The sequence below is a fragment of the Lepidothrix coronata genome, unplaced genomic scaffold, assembly GCF_001604755.1.
Source record: "Lepidothrix coronata isolate B3197 unplaced genomic scaffold, Lepidothrix_coronata-1.0 Scaffold91, whole genome shotgun sequence".
In the NCBI taxonomy this organism is placed as follows: domain Eukaryota; kingdom Metazoa; phylum Chordata; class Aves; order Passeriformes; family Pipridae; genus Lepidothrix; species Lepidothrix coronata.
This window is the reverse complement of record NW_016690271.1, coordinates 691,597-713,027: the sequence shown is the minus strand read 5'-3', so window position 1 is coordinate 713,027 and position 21,431 is coordinate 691,597. Positions and strand designations below refer to the sequence as shown.

Sequence of the window (21,431 nt, the reverse complement as noted above, 5' to 3'; positions counted from 1 at the left end):
ATGCATATTTGCATGATATACATGCCTGGAGATTTTATCCCCCAGGATTCTTGCCATAAAAGAACAGTCCCATTCACAGAAAGATAGAGAAGAGTTACTGAAGCCTCCAGTACAACTATGTCACTATGCAGCTGCTTCTTTTGCTTGGGCAAAAAAACAAAGGTGGAGGAGTCCGAAGAAACAGCATTATTATTGGGACTGCCATAATTATCCAACAGTTAGACATCCTAATTAATTCCTATTCCTCTAAACTATGCTTCCTGGGCCCAATTCAAGCAGCTCTCCAGCTGCAGTGCTGCTGCCCTGAGACTCCTTCCTGCTCATCACAATGAGTAGCCCATGACACTCTTCAGTCTGTCTCTGCTCTTTTCTTCCTTCTTAATAGCTGAGCTTGGGAACATGAACATTTATATTCTGCATTTGAGTAGTGCCCTGCTGAACCATGGCCAGGGCTCCCAGAGACTATGCTAATGTAAGCACTAAGAATAACAGAGCAGAGATGAACCCAGTCCTGTATCTCAGCTTCCACCCACCCCACCCTTGCCAAAGAAAGAAAGCTGCCTCCCTCCCTCCCTTATTATACCCTCTCTCCACCTGGTAGCGTGATCTCTTCCACCTGAATCTCTCTAATTCCCACACCTCTGGCCAATTCCCTATGCAGGGATAGATTCAGTATTGAAATAAGTTGAAATAAGTGCAGTAAAAATCCGCTTTTTGCAAGTGGCATCAGTATTTGACTTCAGGTCATAGTTATCCCTTGTCTTGGTTAAGTTACATGAGATAAGCACAAGACAATAACAAGCAATGGGGAGAACGGATCTGTAACTCTTTTCCTGTGTCTTTTCCTGCATTTGTGCTTTTGTTAATTGTCCCCTGCCACTCCTAAGGCAAAAAGTAACAGAACAAACCTACAAAGCCCTTTGCCAGTCCTCACTGTACACACCCCACAGATGTGTGAGGTGGTGGGTGCTTCTTGTCCCTGTACTGTGAACGTGTCCTTGCTGCTGGTGCTGTGGGCCACAGGCTGTGCACAGTCACTGGGAGAGGCTCAGACAGGCATGGAACCTTTGGAGGAAAAAATAAAACCAGTTTTAAGACCATGAGATGGCACTTTTTACTTCCATTGGCTCTCAGTTCACAGTCACCCAGGAGGGAGACAAGCCTCCCGTGCGACACATCACACTTCAGTGAGGTCTCCCAGAGCACAACCTTCTCTTGGCTGCTGAGCCTCACATTCCCAGCTAGGTCATGGTCATTCTCCAACTATTTCAGCTGAGCTTGTACCCTCAGTAAATCTTCAGTTGTGGTGCAGAGTTTCTGGTAAGGCTGAGCAGTGCGGGGGAATTAAGCAACATGAAAATGCCTGAGGGAACACACCGTGAAGAAAGCGTTGGCCCCACCTATACACTACATTTTTCTGCTCAAGTTTGTACTGCCACTGTTTGACTCAAGCAGTTTTTGGAGGGTGATCACCACAGCTGGGGAGGAACTTGCATGTCATAATAATTTTGGGTTGAACTAATAGTTTAGTCATTTGATTAGGAACATTGAATCTCCTCTTTTAGAAGGAAAATATCTTTATCTGTCTCATCCATCTAAATCTGGGGAATAGTTCGCTCCCCTTCCCCCTCCAAAGATCCATTTAGACCTGTAAAAAATGTGAGTGGAACAAAAATTCACCCACTCTCACGTCTTAAACTGAAACCCAAACTTTGCATCCACTGTAGCAGCATATGAGGTGCTCACTAACTATAACAAAATTAAGTCCCTGCAGGCCCCTTCCACTTTTTGTCAAGTCATTTCTGGAAATTAAGGGAAGCAGAACTGAAGGTGAACATCTACCAATTGAGATAAACCCTCAGTTACTTTGGTTCCCCAAAACAAGATCTAAAACCTACAGGTCCCCCATTCTTGCAATCAGGATGGCACTGGATTATCTGTTTATGTGGGCTGATATTTGAAACTTCCCATGATTCCAAAGGGAGTTCTTTGGGCAGACACACATTGTATGTGCCCCACAGGAAGATCATCTTTTCAGGATACATTTTCCCTGTCTCAGTTTCAACCCATTATTCTAATTAAAACCTCTTTTATTATGTAAATCATCTTCTCTCTTTGTCAGTGCTTCAACTTTCAGTTATTCAGGGCTTATTTCAGAAATAGCTGTTTCCATGTGCCCTTGCAAATCTTCCTCTTGAGAAACCTTTACCTGTTTCCAGCCCTAAACTCAGCTCTCCTGTATCTTTCTGGTAATGAGGGACATTTTCTTCCTTGTGTCTTCCTCTTTGCCAATTAAACACTCCTGGCTTTCCCCCTCTGACTAACAGGAACTGGGGACAGGATCCCTCTTCTCTATGCGGTTCATTATCCGCATTCTCCTCTGGAATAAGAGGAATGTCTGGGATAAACCTACTATGTCAGCTTTGAAAGAAATGACTTAGACTTAGTGACATGCTCTTACAGGCCAAGTGAGTAGGACACTTCCTTTAGTTCCTGTAATTGGGAGTTGCTCTCACCGGCTGACACAGCAATTCCAGGGGACACGAGTTTTCAAACCAACATTCAGGTGACTAAAATGTTGATTTTAGAGGCTGATTAGAGCCAGGACTGAGAAATCCTGCTCTGGATGATGATGAAGTCTGAAAACCTCCGTGATTCTGGAAATGTTGGCGTCTCCTGGAGCCCACTCATTCCCTGCACACTGAAACGGGAAGTGTTACTAATGGTGATGTAGCTCAGCCACAGCATCACCAACACACCAGGAAGAGAGAAATCCAGTGAGATCAGTTGGTTGATTTCTCCTCCTTCCCAGAGAAATAGGTGCCCTCCACCACGTATTTTGAAGATTAACATCAGATGTAGGAGGAATCGGGTCCATATTTTCTCTGTGGAAACTATTCCAGAGTCAGAAGTCATCCCAGTGTGCATGGTGTGGGTCATGGAAAGCACTTCAGAGCCCTATAACCACATCAAGAAGACCCAGGATGTCTATGCTGCATCTGGCAGCATCAATTAAAACCCCTTCCTCCCAAGCTCTAGTAAATCCATGCCTGTGCCTAATGGAGCAGACATGTAAGGAGCACCTTGCACTGCAGGAGGATTCTCTCTAACGTGTGCAAGCTGGTGTTAAACATCCAGGACACTGCCTGATCATCAGCATATCGGGCATTTTTAATGTACCTGGAATTTTTTTGAATTTGGAAAATCTACCACAACAGCTTGTTGAAAAACACTGTATAAAAATCCTATTTATGGGATTCTGAAAACTTGAAGCATCAGAACCTGAGTCCACTGGCTCTATCCCTTAAAGCCATGGGGTTGGCAGGATCCCTTGTGTTTTGTAGCACAGCAGCACTTGCTGGGCATACACACCTTGTGGATTTTTGAGTACTGGGGGCTCCAGCAAAGATGCAGGACTGAGGAATGTGCCAGTGTCATACAGATGCCTCAGAAGAGTGGCAGAATTAGCTGGCATTTAGCAAAAATAAATATAATTCTGCATAATTAATATGATCAGAGGCAGCAGAGCAAGACAGTGGCATCAGAGGGAGAGGGGCTGTCCTGGGGCCAGTCAGTTCTGGGGTGCCCCAGGGGGACCAGCAGCAGCCCTAAACATGGCGTGGGGGCCCTCTTGTGGGCCCTGCTCTGTCGTGGACCCCACTAAAAGCAGCTCTGAGAAGTGATTAATGTGAATGTTTAATTAGCACGAGGGCTATTCACACTCCAGCTGCCACTGCAGCTGTGGCAGAGGACACAACAAGTGCACAGGAACAGGCTGTGTGGCTCCAAGTTCTTCAGTCAGAATGTGCGTTTTTCTTAACTAATTCAGAAATTACTGGAGTTTGAAAGGCACAACCGTTCAGTTTTCATGGCTGACAAGAGCAGTTGCATCTCAGGTATGGCAATGCTGTAAATACTTTGAGATCATGTCTTTGGTTTCCCACAGGTTCATCAGTCCATTCTCACCTCCCAGTGCAGGGCAGCCCAGCTCAGCTCTCTTGCTGTCTCCATCCCACACACATTTGCAGTCACTGCTAATTACAGCTGTCACCCTCAGACAGGAGGTGAGCACATCAACACCCTCCATTTCTTTGGCTTTTATGCCCATGTGGTTATTGGGAACTGGTGGTTATATACAGTTTTTCAACCTGATCATCTCATATTAAGCACTTAGTGTGGACACAAATTAATGTGACTAATAACTGTGAGAGGAGAGATTTTTACCACCTGCAAGCCCCAAAGAACAGCATGGGAACCATGTGTTGTTCCTAAACATGCTCAGTGGGAAATAACTATGCAAAGTACAAACTAAAAAACTCCCCAAGGGCTCAAGATTCCGCAAGATCCTGCAAAATACGTCTGCCAAGGTGAGCAGAACCTCCATAAAAGAACCCAAGTAAAGATAATTTGTTACAAGGCCATTCTCCTCCTCAGTGCAGGTGTTTACAAGCGGGAACAGAAAGGTGCTAGTCCTGGCAAAGGTATTTTTAAAGGACAAACACTTCCTGACAAGCCACCTCTCTTCCCTTGGGGTTAGTTGGAGCCCTCCAGCATGAGAGTCTGTCCCTTCAGAGCAAGTGTGTCCCCTGCAGGCATCCCACCCTGTCTGCCTGAACAGACCCACCTTCATCTCCAAAGGTAATTCCCTGTGCTGAGGTGGAATGAAAATGAAGGAAGTAAACTGGCAAACAGAGCCCTGGCTGAGTCTGAATAAATGTGTGCAACAATGGGTTGGTATCACTGCCAAGCTCTACTTCCCCATCTGTGGGAAACAAATTTCTGCCCACTGCAGGAACTGAGGGATGGTATAGCTGGAAATTCTGAGAGGTTGGTAATAACTCCCTCTGGAGAAGTGGGATAATTTTGTTTGCTTCCCAGACAAGACTAAGGGATTTTAAAAATGTAACCAAAAACCCCACCAGCACCACCCTATCCCACAAGTACAGGGCATTTACATTCTTAACCACAGCACTATACTGATGCATGTTTTCAGTCTGAATTCTGGCATTTCTGGTTTTTATTAAGAAGTCTCCTGTAATTTGTAATCTTCTTGGAGCAGGAAGGGGCAGGAAGGCAGAGGTGTATAATATGTTCAGGTTACCCAGGGCAGCTGATCAATCCTTCTGGATAGGCACTTGATGTAAACCAAGGTGGAATTTAAGCAGTGGATTAGGCCTCTAGTCAGGCTGATAATTATGAGAAATGGATCCCTCCCAGGGAAAACAGAAATTTCATGAATGCTTTCCAGCTATATCATGATCCTGGTGTCCCTCCAAGCATAAATTTGGCCCGGAACACAAAGGCATGGAGACAATCAACGATGTTTTACTAGTCAGCCCCTTTCTACATTTATTCTAAATAGTTTTAATAATAAATTGTTACACTGTCTCAGCTTGTCTTGCCTATTTAGCTGTGCTTGTTTTACATGTGGGTTGTCTCTTGCCATGTTTAGCATGGAGTGTAATGAAGCCTTGAGTGGAACCTACAGAGGCTGCTACCGAGTGTTTAGAGATACACCTTTGATATTGAAATTGGTATGGAATTAAACACACTGCTTTAAACACCCTTGGTGGTTTCCCTGTCCACCAGAGACATTAAATTCTGATTATTTCCGGTTTAAATTCTGATTATTTTCAAGCATTTCTTTCAAATCCTTTGGCAAGTTTCTCTGGTTCTACCCTACAAACTCTATGAAACCAAAACTACATTTGTCCTGAATGATGCTAACCAAAGAAACAAGAATTATTAGTCCTCTAGATGGTGCTACTATTTCAAATAAAGCAGCTGGATGTTTGAAGATTTTGTTCAAATATATTGCTGTAGTGCCCCATGAGAAAGGAGCAGGGTGAGAAACCCTGACCCCAGTAAGAGAAGTGATGGCACACAACCCAAAACTTCATCTCACAGTTGCAGCAGCAAAGGGCAGCCTGTGTGTAAATACATTGATTGCTTCTCTTTAAGAGTAATGACTGTTTCAGCATCTGAAAATGCAGAAAAATTACAGGCTGTATTGATGAAAATTGTGTTTCAAAGGTTGGCTCCATTTTCCATGTCTTTCATTTCCAGTTTTCCCAACGATTTCCACGGGGCCCCTCCAGTGTGTCATATTCCACCTGCAGTGACTCGGGTGAGTGTTCCCAGAGCACGGTGGGTGTGTCACAGCCCAGCACCACGGGCTTGCCCTGGCACAGGCTGGGTGTGCTCTGGCCTGGTTTCACAGCAGCACTTCAGCACAACTGTTCTTCAGATGCAGCCACAGGAACGACTGAAACCCACAGTCAAACACCCTGCTGACTTAAGGATACTTGTATGTGCACACTGACATGGGCAGTAAAGGCTGTGAACTCTTAAGTGCTTTAGTGATGCAAGGAAAGAAAGCAAAACAATTTACCTTACGCTCTCCTCTCTTTCCAGAGCTCCCATCTGTAGTTTTAGAACATCTGCCTATTTTCTCTCTCTGATAGTTTTCCTGATTCTCTTTGTAAATCCAGCCAGATGGATTTGCAGCACCAGATTTCTTTCCCCCTGTGGTTGCTGTCAAAGTCAAGAACAAAAACTTTCTGATTTCAAGATTATTATTGTTGTACATTATTATACATCTGACCTTTTAACATATATTCTGTATCACCACTATCTCTTACTTTGTGCAAAGTTCATCTGTTATCTAAATAAATGTCAAATTTGGGATCTTGTTAAGCCTTCAGCCTCAGTAACAATAACTGTGAATTTCTGGAGTTTACTCAGACAGTGTAAGAGAAACATTTATTTCATCGGTTTTGACTATTCAACCTTTAAAATTTCACAGAGTGTATTTGTTCTTGTGTTATGAGAAAAGAATAACATCTCTAAATCATTTATTATTTTGTATTCTTTTCCTGTCCCATTTATTTATCTGCTTTCCAAGAAACTTTTCTCACAGGAACATATCTATGGTGATTTTCACTGCTCTTTTATGAGTCCATCTCCAGTGTCATAATAGTTTGGTTGGTTGGGTTTTGAGGCAGCAAAGCCACAAAATCAGGGGGTATGGAAGCTCATAAAAATACTTCTTAAAAGAAGGAGACTCTAAAAGCAGACAGAAGGTTATGCTAAAAATAACCATGAAGACATGAGCTTAAACAACAAGTATTTTATTTAGCATACTTAGTGAATCCTTGAACACAGTAACTTCCTAAGTCCTCTGGCCTTTTTCCAGCAGGGCCAACACAGGCAACTAGAATTAAACTTCTTCCTAAAAATAAAGCAAGATTAGACTGACTTTGGAAGCGACTCCTTCAACACCTCAGAATCTTCTGGCTCATAATAAGGTTCCAAAACAGGTTTTAATTTGACTTCCTCTGGTAGCTTGTGACTATCTTCTCTCCTGCTTCCATCTCTTAAAAGCGGAACCAATGTTTTCCAGTGTTTCCCTGAAACTACAAAGGAAAGGAATGGTTAATTTTTCCCCCTCCACAGAATCAGCAAATATACAAGTGGTTTAAATAGGAAGCTGATGAAAGAAGAAGAAAGAAGCAGGAAGAAAGGGCTTTGTGGTTTTCTTGCCCATACTGTTGCATGAGTTTTCCATATTTCAGCTGGCAAGTACAGCAGAGACTGATTGCACAGTTGAATACTTCTGTGCTGAGGGCTGAGCTCCCAAACTGTAGGGCTTGGGGCCTCCAAAAGCCTCCTCCTAGTTATCTGGTTGCCATCATACACTGCTCCATCTCCTCAGGCTTCACACCTTATCTGTCTTGTAAAATCTTCATTCAGAATGACAGATCTATGGGGGTTTTATTCCCAAGAGTCAAACTGCTGTGAGTGATGAGCCCACTTCATCCTTCGCATTTTGTGCTGATGGGAAATGACATAAACTTAGTTACTGAATTATCAGTAAGTTCATAACACTGAGTGCCCTCTAACAATTAATCCATGCTGCTACTGTCCCCAGTGTGTAGCCCATACTAGGATTTAGGTCACTGAAGCCCTCACCTCTGCCAGGTTTAATAGAGAAACTGAGATTCCGTCTGAGGTCCCCGGAGTACCCGGGGTCTTCGTTGATTATGCCCAGATTCGTATTCCATGTGGACCAGTTCACTTCATCAACCCTGGGGAGAGAACAACGAACCCAATATCTATTCTGAGCATCACCAGACAACTCCAGGATGAGTTTTTATCACAAACTGCCACCTCTCAAGCCTCAGATCTGACCTAAAAATCATATTAAACTGACTACTGTAGACAGTATTAGTGAGCTACTTTTCAGAGTGCTCCAGGGGGAAAGCTCTGCTTCCTACCACCAGATGCCTTAATGCTGTTTGTCTGAAAAAGATTGTTCATTTGACACACAAACAGGTTACCTAAAGCACCATCTGTAATCATCTTGGCCATCAGGTGTGATCCCCACCAAGACTTGCTTCCCGGACCGGAATGAGCTCTTCAAACAGTTCAAGTAGCTGTTTTCAATATCCAAGATTGTGATGGCTCTCTGCCAGGTAAGAGAAAGCAGAGCACTGAGAGGCTGCTGGTCAGTCATACAAATCCTGAATACTGCCTTTATTTTATAAACTTTCAGTATTTATCATTGTCATCATCTTAGAGCAGTCACTGTAACCACCTCTGAGATATCACCCTCTGTTAATGTCATTAAAAATGCTCAATTACTGCCCTGTGATTAGAACTATGAAGTTCCCTTTCTTACCTCAAAAAAAAAAATGATGTGCCTTTGAGAGTCTGGTAAAGATTGCTTTTTCCCCTTGCATAATCCCTGGCTCCATAGTCTGATCAGGATTTTCCATCGTCAAAAGCCCAAATAATTTTGTCTAATTACAAAAGTACTTCTTTTCTTAAATTCTGAACATCTGTGGAACACTGGGAACATCTGCTCAGGCAAACATCAAATATACACGGAAAAGGAACTAATACACTTTTTTCAGGAGCTGTTCAGAGTAATTAGAAAGAAGCAGTGACCTGTTATTTAGAAAGATGTCGGTTCCTAAAGATTCTCTCTGAAATTTCTGATGATTCCCCACACCCTCTTTCTTGGACAGCAGCCTCCCAGAACCAACACACCTGGAGTTTCCAGATGCTCTTGCTCTCCTGTGCAATTTTGTTCACGGTTTCCCCCATCAGCGCAATGAGCATGTTGAGCAGGAGGATGTACGTGAGGATGACATAGAGAACCAAGAGGATGACAAACACAGACTTGAACCTGTAGTTCTCTGTGAACTCCAAGTCCCCCATCCCAATAGTGAACTTGAAAAGCTCCAGGCAGGTGTAATACAGGCTGTTGTAGGACGTGCGGCCTCGTCTCACGTGGCAGCAGCGGGAATAGTCAGAGGTATTTGTCTCTTGCCCCTCGTTGTCATCCTCAATTAAAGTCACCACAGCTGTTGCAAAAGAAGAATCACATAGGCAGGATGAAAATACAATTTGGGATCATAATTCCTTTGCAAGCAATGAAAGGAGTATAAAGGTAAAGCATGTTATCCTCATGGTACATTTGTTATCCTCATGGTACACTGACTCCAGGGAAATTGCCCTATAAATATTCCCTATAACTGACACCTCTCAGAAGGTGTTGCCTCAGCTTTCTCTACACAGAACAGGATGACTGAATGTTTTTCCATCAGCTTTGGAAAGCAGTTGGAGACCCAGGGATGAAAAGCTGTATGAAACTACTACAGATAATTGTTATTCTGAAGAGATATTTTTTGTAAGTAGGCTAATTTTTTAGTTTTTAGTTGGAAACAAAAGTCTAAGCAACTTGAAAAATAACATTTTCCAAGACTCTCTAAAGTAACAAAAAGTAACTCCAATTAGAAAATTACCTGTAGAAAATCCCAAGAGGAACACTAGATAGACAAACATGAAGCGACACAGATCTCTAAGGATCATCTGCAACATGAAAACAGAGTATTTTTACATTGCTAAAACTTGAATATAAACTGCACCAAAAATGGGTACCTGCTTCAGCTCAAGAAGGCATTTGCATGAACTGGCTGTTCATGCATTAAACTGTTGTTTATCCTGCTGAGATGATAAACTTTAATACAGAAAACATTTTTCTCTGTTATTCATGCAGCAGTTTACACACATATGCAACACATATGCCTGTCAAATAGTTTCCTCTTTGCGAGTATAAACCACATTAAGACAGTTGAAGCTTTCTTCCCCTCTTGGACTGGCTGTCTACACCATACAGAGAGGTTTATTAGCCAGCTAGTTAATTAGCCAGCCTCTTAGTTAATTGCTCTGTTTGGTAATATTTGAACTATACCTAAAGAAATTTCCAGCTGGTGGAAAGCTGGGCCATTTCACACCAGAGCAGTCTACATCGTTCTCAGTCTCCTTTCATCCATGCTTGTCCAATCATAGTTATTTTGAAGCATGGCAGGCAATAAAAATCATCATCATCATATCAAGACTGCTTTAAAATGTATGGATGAGGAGCAGGGGGTTTTTCTACATCACTTAAATTTTATCACTTCACTCAGAAGACAACAGCAAAGTTTAGCAGAGCGTTATGAGCTTTCCCAGTGGCATCATGGAGGCAGATATGGCAAGGTGTCTTCTGGAATGCTGTTGGCAGCAGTGTCCCACTCTGGGCACACCTGCTCCCTGCACTGACCTTGGCAATCATGACAGAGTAAATGCCCATCTGCTGGAAGCCACGGGTGTAGTAGAGCATGTTGGCCCAGCCCAGTGCCAAGGAGAACACCATGGAAGCCACGTAGAGTTCCTGGCCACAGAAGTACAGCACCACAGAGCTCAGGAGGAGTAAGGAGTGAACAAAGCTGAAAGACAAGCATGGTCTGAATGCAGAGGGCTGAGCTGGTCACAGGTGGTGGGAACAGAGGAGCCCCATGGGGTGTACAGCAGAATGAGGGATTCCCCCTGTTTAGTGCACTCCAGTTGGGAAGAGAAAGGACCCAAACATTCAGAGGCAAAGCTCCCTTTAGCAGTGGGAGGATTTCTGCACATCCAGTGTATAAGTCCAGCTTGGAGATCTATTCCTAACTCTGCTGCATGACACAGTCACTGAACATCTAGACACTTAATTTGCCTTACCTCCAAAGGAGGTCACTGCCCCAGACCCATCTGTTCAGTGATATCCACTGGCTTCTCTGTTGTAAAGACCCAGGAAATTATAGCAAAGCATCTACCTATTACAGGTGGCTTCAGCCAGAACTACAGATCTCCCACACTCATCTGTTTCTGGCTGAGATGCAACCAAAGATATTGGAGCTTACAAAAGAACCTCACTGTAGCCATCAATGATCAGCGTCTTGAATGACGGGCGCCTCTGCACGAAATATTGTATCTGGAAAGAAAAGGGAACCAAGACCAGGTTTGCATCAAGGAGGAATTAACTATCACCTGTGAATGCATCAACTGAGCCCTGAGCCCTGTACCAGGGAGCTGGTACCTATTAAAATCACAAGAACAGCTGGAAAACAGCACTGGCACAATATCGCAGGACTCTTCCAGCAACACTTGAATTCTCTCACATCTGGTGTCTCTTTTGAAGACAACAACCCATTCAGTCACTGTTTGAGGACCTGGGATTCACTGCTCCCTTTCCATTGGCTGCCAAGGGGAAGCTGGGGGACTTTAGGCTAAGCCAGGTAACCTTTAGTGGAGGGCTGGCTGTTTGCAATACCCCACCCTTAAGCTTTGGCAAGGCTAATTGCCAAGATGCTCGTTGCCTTCTAAGGAGAAGCTTTTTTTATCAATAGATAAAAATGTATCTTGGCTCATTAGTAACCTGAGAACTCCTAATCAGGCCTAGGAAAAAGACTTGTCGCTCTTGACTAAAACATGGGTCATTTTAGCAGCCAATGCTAATGAATAGAAAATGTTTGTTTGACTCTCCCCTACATCTATTCAAACAGCAAAAGGGAAATTTTCAAATATCTTACCCCTCTGAAAAAAAAATAGAGGCCTCCCAGAACACTCAGGATCTCTCCAGTCACTCGAAAATACTCCCCAGTGGTGTAACCAAAGGTGAAGGGAGGCTGTATAAGACAGGAAGATGTTCAGCAGAACTGGAGACAGGAAAAACCTGGCCTTGCCAGCAGCCTAAAGCAACTACATTGTGGGGGGCAACAGGTTAAGTTTCTGAATGTGCTGCAGCAAGACTGGGAATCAAGCAGGGTCAAAATCTCCCTCCTCCCTTCAGGAAAGAGGACATTTCTGATGTTAGGAGCACACATTCAAATGGGAGGCAGATCTGAGATGTCATGCACTGGCTGGCTCCCCTGACACATGCCACAGTGACATACCTTTTGGTCCTTCTGTACAGGTCTGTAGTAAGCAGCTGCAGTGAGGATGCTGATGTGCAAGGTATAGACAAAGAAGTTGAAGTAAAACAAGTGTTTGACAAACCGGTCCCACTTGTCTTGCAGGAGCCTGTTAAGGGGCTCCACCAGCAGCATCTCGTGCCGGTTCTGAGCAGAAGGAGAAAGAGGAGAGTCTTGCTGGGACCAGTATGTATCAGACTTTGAAAGAAAAACAAATTATATTCATCTTCAGCAAATGTTCTCTCTCATTCCCTTAAACTCAGGAGGGGTGACTGCTCTTTTATGGAAAGGAGGCAAAAGGTGCACTGTGCGGAACATGAAGCTCTTCCCCAGCAGTCCCCCAGCCTGGGAATAAAATGCAAAGGAGGTGCAATACTCACTGGTGTCTCACTGCTGTAGGCAAGAATCTCCAGAACTGAATTTTTCTCACACGTGTCTATACAGGACAGGTCATAAAGAGAGGAGTGGACAGGTCCATATGCCCATTCAGTGAACTTCCTGGACAGGTGTCTGCACTCGGGATCTTTGATCTCTCGTCTGAGGATGTAAGCGAAAATCTAATTGCAAAAGAACAATACAACCAACATGTCAGTGCTAATGGACTTCTTGTCCCTCAGCATCTCCACATGAAAGGATGGGTAATTTCTCCCTAGTCTAACTGAGCTGAGGCCAAACCACTGGAGGACTGCATTCTCAAGGAAACACAATTCATTTTCTTACTGGATGCTGGGAGATGAGAAATATAAATACCTCTTACAGCTTGGCATTATCTGCTTCAAAACTGCAAGAGAAAAGCAGAGGTGTGTGTTACACCTCTCTGAGCACACAATCACTGTGAATGGGGACTGCCAGAAAATGAGTTATAACAGCAGTCAAAAGTACAAGGGCTCCAGTGGTTTCCTCTTGGGTTGCCAGGGGTGTATGAATAACACCAGCTGGGCACATACACACACACACATTTCATGGCCTTTAAGGGCTCTGCAGGTTTGCATGTTAAACTGCAGCCTCAGTTTCTATTAACTAAAAGGCCCCAACAATAAAGTTACAAACCCCATCTTGCATAAATGTTTTACACGTGCTCTCTATAACTTGATACAATAACGGGACAGTTAAACACCTTCTCTCACTTACCCCTATCTTCCCTGTTTTGGCTGCCAGAGTTAATGGAGTCAGCCCTTTCTTGTTGGTGAGCTCTTCCAGCTTCAGGATTGGATTAATTTTGGCACCAAGGATCAATATGTTATTGTACATCTTGGTTACAAACTTGGTGTTATCCTTAGTGTTATCTGCAATCTCCACCAGGGTGTGCAGGACCATGTTGCCCATGGAGTCCTCAGCAGCAATGTCAGCAGCCTGGTAGGGATTCTCCAGGAGGAATTTCACAATGCAGAGCTGGTTGGTGCAGGCAGCCAGGGACAAGGGCAGCTCCCCTACAGGAAGCAAAGGGAAGGAGTGGTCAGAAAATATGAAGTTCACGTTGTTTTCATCTTGCACTAAGAAAAGGTGGATTCCTCTGACGCAGCACCAGTTCCTGTGATAGCTGTTAGAATCAGATTTTCTTTGGTTTTAACTGCATGACAGAAACACAGCTGCTTAAAAAAAGCACTGACAGGACAGGAGCAGAAGGTTACAACCTGTCAAAGGATGCAGTGCTCAGAGAACACCAAGCTCACACTGAACGCCATCAACTACCAACTGTGTTTGTTTATAAGATCAGTTTATAAGCTCAGGAGTAAATATTTGTCCCGATGGTGGAACAACCCATCTGGCATCTGAGCCTCTAGTCCCACATAAACAGGATTATTTAACAGCTTGCACTTGGGGTGATGCTAGGATAACTCAATCAATAAAGCCCATACTGAGCTCACTCCTACCAAAATAAAAGCCAGATTTCCCTTTGATTTTCCTGAAGAACTCCCCACAGGCTCGTGCATGAACATCTGCTCCATTCTGGACCAAGAGCTTCACCAGGTACATGTTCCTTCTCTCGATGGCGATGTGAAGAGCAGTCTGGCCTGCAGAGACAGCCATCAGACAGAAATCTTCAGCACTTAGTACACACTGAGAGCTTTCAGCACTGCAATTCACTCAGCTCCATGTCAGATGGTGGAACTGAGAGCTTTGCAGACCAAAAAGCTCTAGAACTGAACAGAAAAAAACCCCCACAAACAGCAAATGGACATTCCTTGAACTTGCTATTAATCACTGTATATAAAAAATGGCAGAATATTGCACAGAACACACTCCCAGCACAAATGCACAGATTGTTAATCACACACTGGAACTTTGGGGTGCTGCATCCTCAAGCATAAGGCTTCTTGAAAAAGACTCTCAGTCTTAGCACCCTAAGGTTCCCCTGTAGCAGCCATTTCTCTTACCCTTGTAGTAGTTGTCAGTATATTCTGCATTAACAAACTCTTTCAGAGTTCCAGTTTTCCTTGCAATATCCAGCAGCAAGGGAATGGTATCATTTTTCCCATCATGCAGATTCAGCATGGCTTTCAGTAAACAGGTTTTCCCAGTTTCAGGCTCTATAACACAAAAGATTGAAGGTGTATTGAAGTTATTACAGATCCACCATCTATACCCAGGCAAGCAGGAATTAATGAGGTGCTTTTCAAAAGACAAGGAAACTCATTTAGGCTTTTCACAAAACATTTCAGCTCCTGTAACCTTACAATCAATGGGTTGCCCAATCAATAGGGCAGTAGTGGCTATTAAAGGACCTCCTGCAGACATATAACATAATTATCTTTTTTTTGTTTTCATCTCAGGAGCACTACTGGAGGAAGAAGAGGGCAACTGAAGGTATGTGCCACCAAAGGGTACCTTTGAACTCCTCATCTGTGAGATGCTTGAAGGTTCTATTAAGGTAGAGTAGCAGGTCACTCAGGTCCTTTGTGTTGCCTCGGGCTACAGCATCAAAGATCCTTCTGCGATCGTAAAACTTGAAAGCTTTTTCTGAGCAGCCTGTGATGGAATCTGCAGACAGGAGCCTAACAAGGGTAAATTTCAGTTACTAAGAGTCAGATACTAAAAGTTAGAGATTTAACAGACTTTTTATAAAACTAACAGAATACTATTTTTCATTTGCTTGTGTGAAGTAGTAAGTACAGGTTAGAATAGATGGATCTGCAAAGACTACAAGATCAACAAAGCCTGCAAGCAACTGTTCTGATAAAGTTGTGTATCACTTGCTGAAAAGCTGACAACAAGACTCAGAAGAGGTACTCAAGTATGGCAGTGAAACTGCAGGCCTGGAGCCAGGCAATCCCTTGTTCTCTTCTGAGTGATGTCCATTCACTGAACAGTCAATTAAGGCCTACTGCTAATTTTGGGCAAAATATCCACGGATTCTCTGAATTTTCAGAGATGCCAAAACAGCCATTGTCCCTTTCAGTTGCAACACTCCTTATTTTGGCAGAGAAAATAGTGAAACTGAAAAAAACCAGTCATGCTTATGTGGAGAGAACAAACGGTGCTCTAAGAGCCATGGTCTGCACTTGTCAAACTATTCCTTACAACCACATCTTGTGAAGGGGCAAACTTACTTGTGAAGTTTCCCCCTCTCCAAACTGACATTAAATTTGATGACAGAAGGTGCCATCAGGTGATCCATCTGGTAAAAGGAGTCCATGGGAGCCATGTCCTTGTCACTATCCCCCATCACAAACCGCCCACGCCTTGCAAAGATGTTGCTTTTGGGTGGCTGTGCCCTGGTGCTGGGTGGGCCCGGGGAGTTGTCAGATGTTTCCAGGACAGACTCCTCCCCTTCTGTGTGTTCATCTGCCACTTCAGATTCCTCCATGTCAAAACTGCCAAATTTCTTCATCTTCCCAAGAATTGAAGACATGATGAGCAGGCAGTCTGTGAGGAAGGACACAAACACCTCAAGTCAGCATTTTACAGGGCCACGAGTCCCCTTTTGCCTCGGGCCACTCTCCATGAACAGCAGGGAGTGGATTGATTGCTCTCATCCCAGAAATGAGGCAGAAGGACACAGATTCACTGTGCAGTGCACAGAGTTGGAACAGTTTAGTAGGTCATTACCTCCATGTTGTTCCTGTCCCCACTGCCCTTACCCATTCCAGAATGGACAAAGCAAGCCACAGCATCCCAGAGCTTGCCAGCCATCCCACTGCAGAGCTGACTCCTACTTAAAACTAGGGCTTCATCCTCCTCCAGTCATTGGTAAAGCCCAAACAATCTCAAGCCTCAACAATCCCTACTTTTTTTCTCTACTTTCTAACTGGTTTGTGCCACAATTTATGCTCATGATTATATCAGGTATGTGAAAACAGCCTGTTTGTGCCATCACAGTATGTCTGGGACGCTGAGCACAGAGGGCTTCCTGCACACAGGAAAACTATCACTTAATGGCTTTGCCAGAATTATAGCAGTGCTTGATGAAAATCGGTGCTTGTGATTCTCAAGAGAGGAGTGTCACCTCAAACATGAGACACAGAAACAGAAAGGGAAAGGTTACCCCAGATAAGAGGTGCCTGTAAGACCACACGTCTGATCCTGTCTGATTTACAACCACAAAGAACTTGACACAAGTTAACAAAGACAGAACCACAGAATGGTCTGGGTGGGAAGGGACCTTAAAGATCATCTCATTCCAACCCTTCTGCCACAGGCAGGGACACCTCCCACTAGCCCAGGTTGCTCCAAGCCCTGTCCAACGTGGCCTTGAACACTTCCAGGGATGGGGCAGTCACAGCTTCTTTGGGGAACCTGTGCCAGGGCCTCCCCCCCCTCACAGATAAGATACTCCACTGAAAGTAGAGCAGGATGCCTTTTTTTTTTTTTTTGGTTTCTTATCAAACTGTTTTAATCAGACAAATGCTATCTTCATGCCACTGAATTCAAAATGTTCTAGAACTCCAGCAGTGGAGAGAGGAATACATCATACTCGAACTGCTATACTGCTGGCTTAGAAACATTCTCTGAAATCCTACATTGCTTGGAAATCCTACAGCTTTGAGCACAGGAATGTCACAAAATCTTTAAAAAGCCTTACATTATAAACCACATTACAGTGGTTGTGTAAATTCAGTGTGAAAACAACACCATAAACACACTTCAAGGTTGTTTCTCTTCACAAGAATATTCTGAGGGTTGTCTGCAAACCCACATTGTACATTAAAGCTGGATTTTCAGTTCTATGGGAATACTTCATATTTACATGAAGGGTCACTTACCTTTTTCTGTGCAAGACAGGAAAGAAACTTTGGTCAGGCATTTGTATTTTCCATGTAAAGAAAACATCAATTCCAAACTTGCACATTTAGCATTACTGGAAGCAAACCAGCATCAAATGGACAAAATACTAATAACTGCAATTTAACTCACTCACTTTTCAAGTTCTTTGTGTCTTTAGAATCACTCAGAAAGAATAACATAATAACTTATTAACTTAATTGTTCTATAAATAAGAAATCAAAATATTTCCATTTGGAATAGGATACTAAAATTACAGTAGAACAACTATTTCAGTAGAAAAGGAATAAAACCAGTTCTATAAAAAAATAGAAAAATATACAGTGGGAATACAGTCATGTACAATTTTAATTTTTTGTCTTATTTAAATGAATGTGGATTGAGCCAAAAACATCAGCAAGATGCCATGGAAAATACAATCACTTATTTCCCACGGAATAAATGTAATGTTAAAATGTGCAGAAAAGGCTCAATCCTGTCTCCCTGGCAATTGCTCAAACCTACTCTAGTCATTATATGTGCTTTCCTTTCTAAACCCTGTTGAAAATATATTTGATAAGGAAGACAAAGCTGCATTTCCTCATGAGTATGAATTTGCAAGGGAATAAGCTTCACAATTCTGTGGAAGGATTCTTTAAAAAAATATTATCTATTCTACTAAACACATAAACTACTTGAACTCTCTGAAACCCTTATACATTGAAATTTGACACAATAAATGAGATAAGGAAATATCTCTGATAGAATGCCCTGCCACATCACAACTTATAACAAATAATAAAGAGTTTAAAAAGAACTAACAGCAAATATACATGCAGAACTTACAAATACTGACAAAAATCCCGTCTTCCAAAAAATAGTCCAGTCTCAGTAAGCACCGACTGATCTACAGGAATTTGGTGCCAGATATTCCTCCTCCAGGGTGCCTGGACTGAAAAGCCCTCAGAGTTTGCTTCTCCACTTCATTTGTCTGCAAAAGTGTGGTATGTGCTGATTTTTAGAATCAAGGGAAGTTCACTAGAAGAACAGAGAACAGAGCAATAAGATAATTAAGAACAATTCTAGAACCAGAAGCATCAGTGGCTTCTATTCCCAGAGGTTTAGCAGAGCTCTTTACAAGAATTGCAGTGAGTTGCTGTTGTTTTTTCCTCCCCTTTAATTGCATTTAGTAATGGATATTCTTCTCCAGATTTCCTCCTCGTAAATACACTCAATTTTGCAAAAAACCACCCAAACCACCAGACAACAATTGTTTCTGTGGGTCACAGTTTCATTTCAATTTACAAAACTTTGTAAAATGTGCCACAGTCATCTTTCTGGACATCTTTCTTGAGTGGCTAATTTAGAGATAATTATTTTAAAGACAAGCTGATTCAGAACAGAGCTGAGCAAGAACCAATGACAGAAAGTCCTAAAGCCTTTCCATTGTTCCACATCCCTACTAGGTTTTATTTCAATTATATAGGTAACAGTCAGCTTCTAAATATTAATGTAATTAGGAAAAATATCTAATCCAGGATGGATCTAACATCCTTAAAAATAAAGAACTGTGTCAAATATTGTTAAATATATAATTTACATACAATCTTTCTGACAAAAACTAGTCTAGAGAAAGAGTTTTTCCAGAGGCTGGGCTGACAGGCTGGGAGCAACCCCCAAGCCTCCCGAGGTTTTGAGTAGATTATGAAATTATTTAATGAAATTATCTGTGCTACGTTTTGCAAAAGGCAGCTGTCTTTCTAGTCTGGCCATCTATCTATCCATAGATGTATGAAAGAATTATACATTTGCCTATTTAATAGCAAACTAATTATGCTCCTCAGAACACCCTATGGCATTGTATCAAATGGAGTAACAAGCCTATTTATTAATGCATAAATACAGATTACCAACGAGGCAGGTCCTCAGCTGCTGCTCCTGGAGCTTTGCTGAGCAAAGCCTCTCACTCAACATCACAATTAACTCTTTCCCCATTTCCAAAGCAGGGACTCAGTAGGAAAACTCCATGGAGCAGTGGAGGATCTCCCTTATTCAGTCTCTGGCTTCTTGCTGCTGCCTTTTGCTAAATGTTCCTTCTCCCTCTTCTCCCATTCCAGGCATCAGCTCCTTTCAGTCTCACTGTGCTTCGATGGATGTGCTTTGGGAGCTTTCTGCTGCTTCCTGATGCCTCCTTTAGCAGCTCCTTGGCTTGTGTTTCCTGGGAAGATGTTATCTCCTTCTCCATTGCTTTTTGCAATAGTTGTTGGACATATCATATTCCATCTCAGCAGGGATCTTGTTTTTAGGAGATGTGAATGCTTGTCAAAACAAGCCAGTAATAAGCAAGAAGGAATTTATTCCTTTTCCTTGGGCCTGCCTCCAACATGCTGCAAAGGCTTTGTGCAACTTCTGTGCTTGAGAGGGATTTTACCCACTAAGAGCCCTCTCCATCACTGCAAATGGAAAACCATCAACAGATGTGCCAGAGATCCTAAAGATGTATCCAGGGCTGGCCTGCAGCTCAGAGACAGCCTTGCCTTTGCTAATAGAACCTCAAACCAGGCCATGATTTACCAGCTCCTGGAAGCAAATGCCACTTGATCTCACGGGTAACAGGGCACTGGAACAGTATTATCAGCTCTTTCCAGTTATTCAATAAAAATGAAAGCAGATATGCTGATGGAAAAATAATTTATACTAATGTAAGAGAGAAAACAACATATAACAAGTTAAGGCTTTTCTTTAATCTAGTCTACACTTTCTCTGTAATTCCTTCATATGCCAACAGTTCCCTAAACACGACATGGAACAGATGCATGGAGAGAGGGTGGAGGGAGTTGGAAATTCAGCATCTCTGTAGTTAAGATCTCAGAACTCAGCACAGCTTTTTCACTATATAAATGTCAGTCCTGATGTTGCTAATGAGCAAGATAGGAATCCATGTCCCTATTTCAGTGGAAACACTTGCTGCCTAGTAAAGGAACTGTATCTAGATAACATGAAACACCTTCCTTGCTTCCCCAGGTCATTTGAGCAAAAGAAGTGTACATGTATCTTGGTTTAGTCTGAAACTAGAACATGTTTTCACATTAAAATAAAGAGTAAGGGAAGAAATAAAGTCTAAGAGCATAATACAGGGGACAAAACCATGGAAATTTTAAGGGAATGCACATGAGCAATACCCAACATTAAAAACAGATTAGTCTAGCTAATTGATTAATGCTTAATTTGACACAATACAGGAAGGGCAGAACCAGAAACACCTTCAGACCAAACATAGTAACATAGCTCCTCCAGTTTATCACAATTCTGACTGTTTCAGAGAGGCCCTGATCCAAAACTCAAACATAATTATGTGTGTCAAATAAAGAAAAGAATTACTTCTCACCCTATAAATGCATTTTCCACTTGGCTATAACCCCTGCACTCCAGGCATCTCCAGTCATGGTACCAGCCTAGTCATGCCTTTGACCTTAGTCCACTGCACCCAAACAGAGTAGAAAAAAATAGAATAGAAACAACCCTCCATGTTTTATTTTCACTATTTTGTCGATGTTCAAGCCAAGGTATCATTCCACCTTTTACAGAGACAACATGCAGTCCATGAAGACTGGGATTTGTTCCGTGCAGGAGCCACCAAACCCCCCCAAACAAGGCTGACACCCTGGTCTGCAGCCTGTCTGTATGTTGTGAGACAGCTTAAGGACAAGAAGTCTCTAATGAAAGCATCAGACCAAGTTACAGCTGCTCTTCTCTCCTAGTCCTTCCAAACATATTCCTACCAGGAAAATGAGCCTCGTGTGAAGTATCATTTTATGCAGGAAGTTAATGGATCTCTCCCAGTCACTCAGACAAATGTAATGTGGTAATTACTGCTCATTTCACAAATGGGAATGACAGAGCACCGAAATGTGCAGACCCAGAAGTGGGCATTAAATGCTGGGGTTT

General features: G+C 42.8%; 1 protein-coding gene across 6 annotated transcripts; it reads right to left on the bottom strand.

The window, feature by feature from the left end:
* Positions 1-962: 962 nt before the first annotated feature.
* Positions 963-21,395, bottom strand: TRPV1 (transient receptor potential cation channel subfamily V member 1). 6 transcript variants are annotated; one of them, XM_017821525.1, is made up of 19 exons: positions 19,398-21,395; positions 18,330-18,521; positions 15,833-16,148; positions 15,111-15,277; positions 14,660-14,812; positions 14,156-14,296; positions 13,413-13,711; positions 12,662-12,838; positions 12,264-12,428; positions 11,901-11,996; positions 11,232-11,302; positions 10,610-10,775; positions 9,810-9,876; positions 9,052-9,368; positions 8,340-8,467; positions 7,972-8,087; positions 7,259-7,415; positions 6,392-6,534; positions 963-1,065 (listed from the first exon to the last, which is right to left on the bottom strand). In XM_017821525.1, exons 3-18 carry the CDS (start codon positions 16,132-16,134, stop codon positions 6,432-6,434), a joined length of 2,625 nt encoding a protein of 874 aa, XP_017677014.1. In that variant the 5' UTR covers positions 16,135-16,148; positions 18,330-18,521; positions 19,398-21,395; the 3' UTR covers positions 963-1,065; positions 6,392-6,431. The 6 variants fall into 6 exon arrangements, 4 of the variants coding, with proteins under 4 accessions (XP_017677014.1, XP_017677015.1, XP_017677016.1 ...); XM_017821526.1 differs by lacking the exons at positions 963-1,065; positions 6,392-6,534 and having other exon boundaries at positions 7,033-7,415; positions 12,264-12,479; XM_017821527.1 differs by lacking the exons at positions 963-1,065; positions 6,392-6,534 and having other exon boundaries at positions 7,033-7,415.
* Between the last annotated feature and the right edge of the window lie 36 nt (positions 21,396-21,431).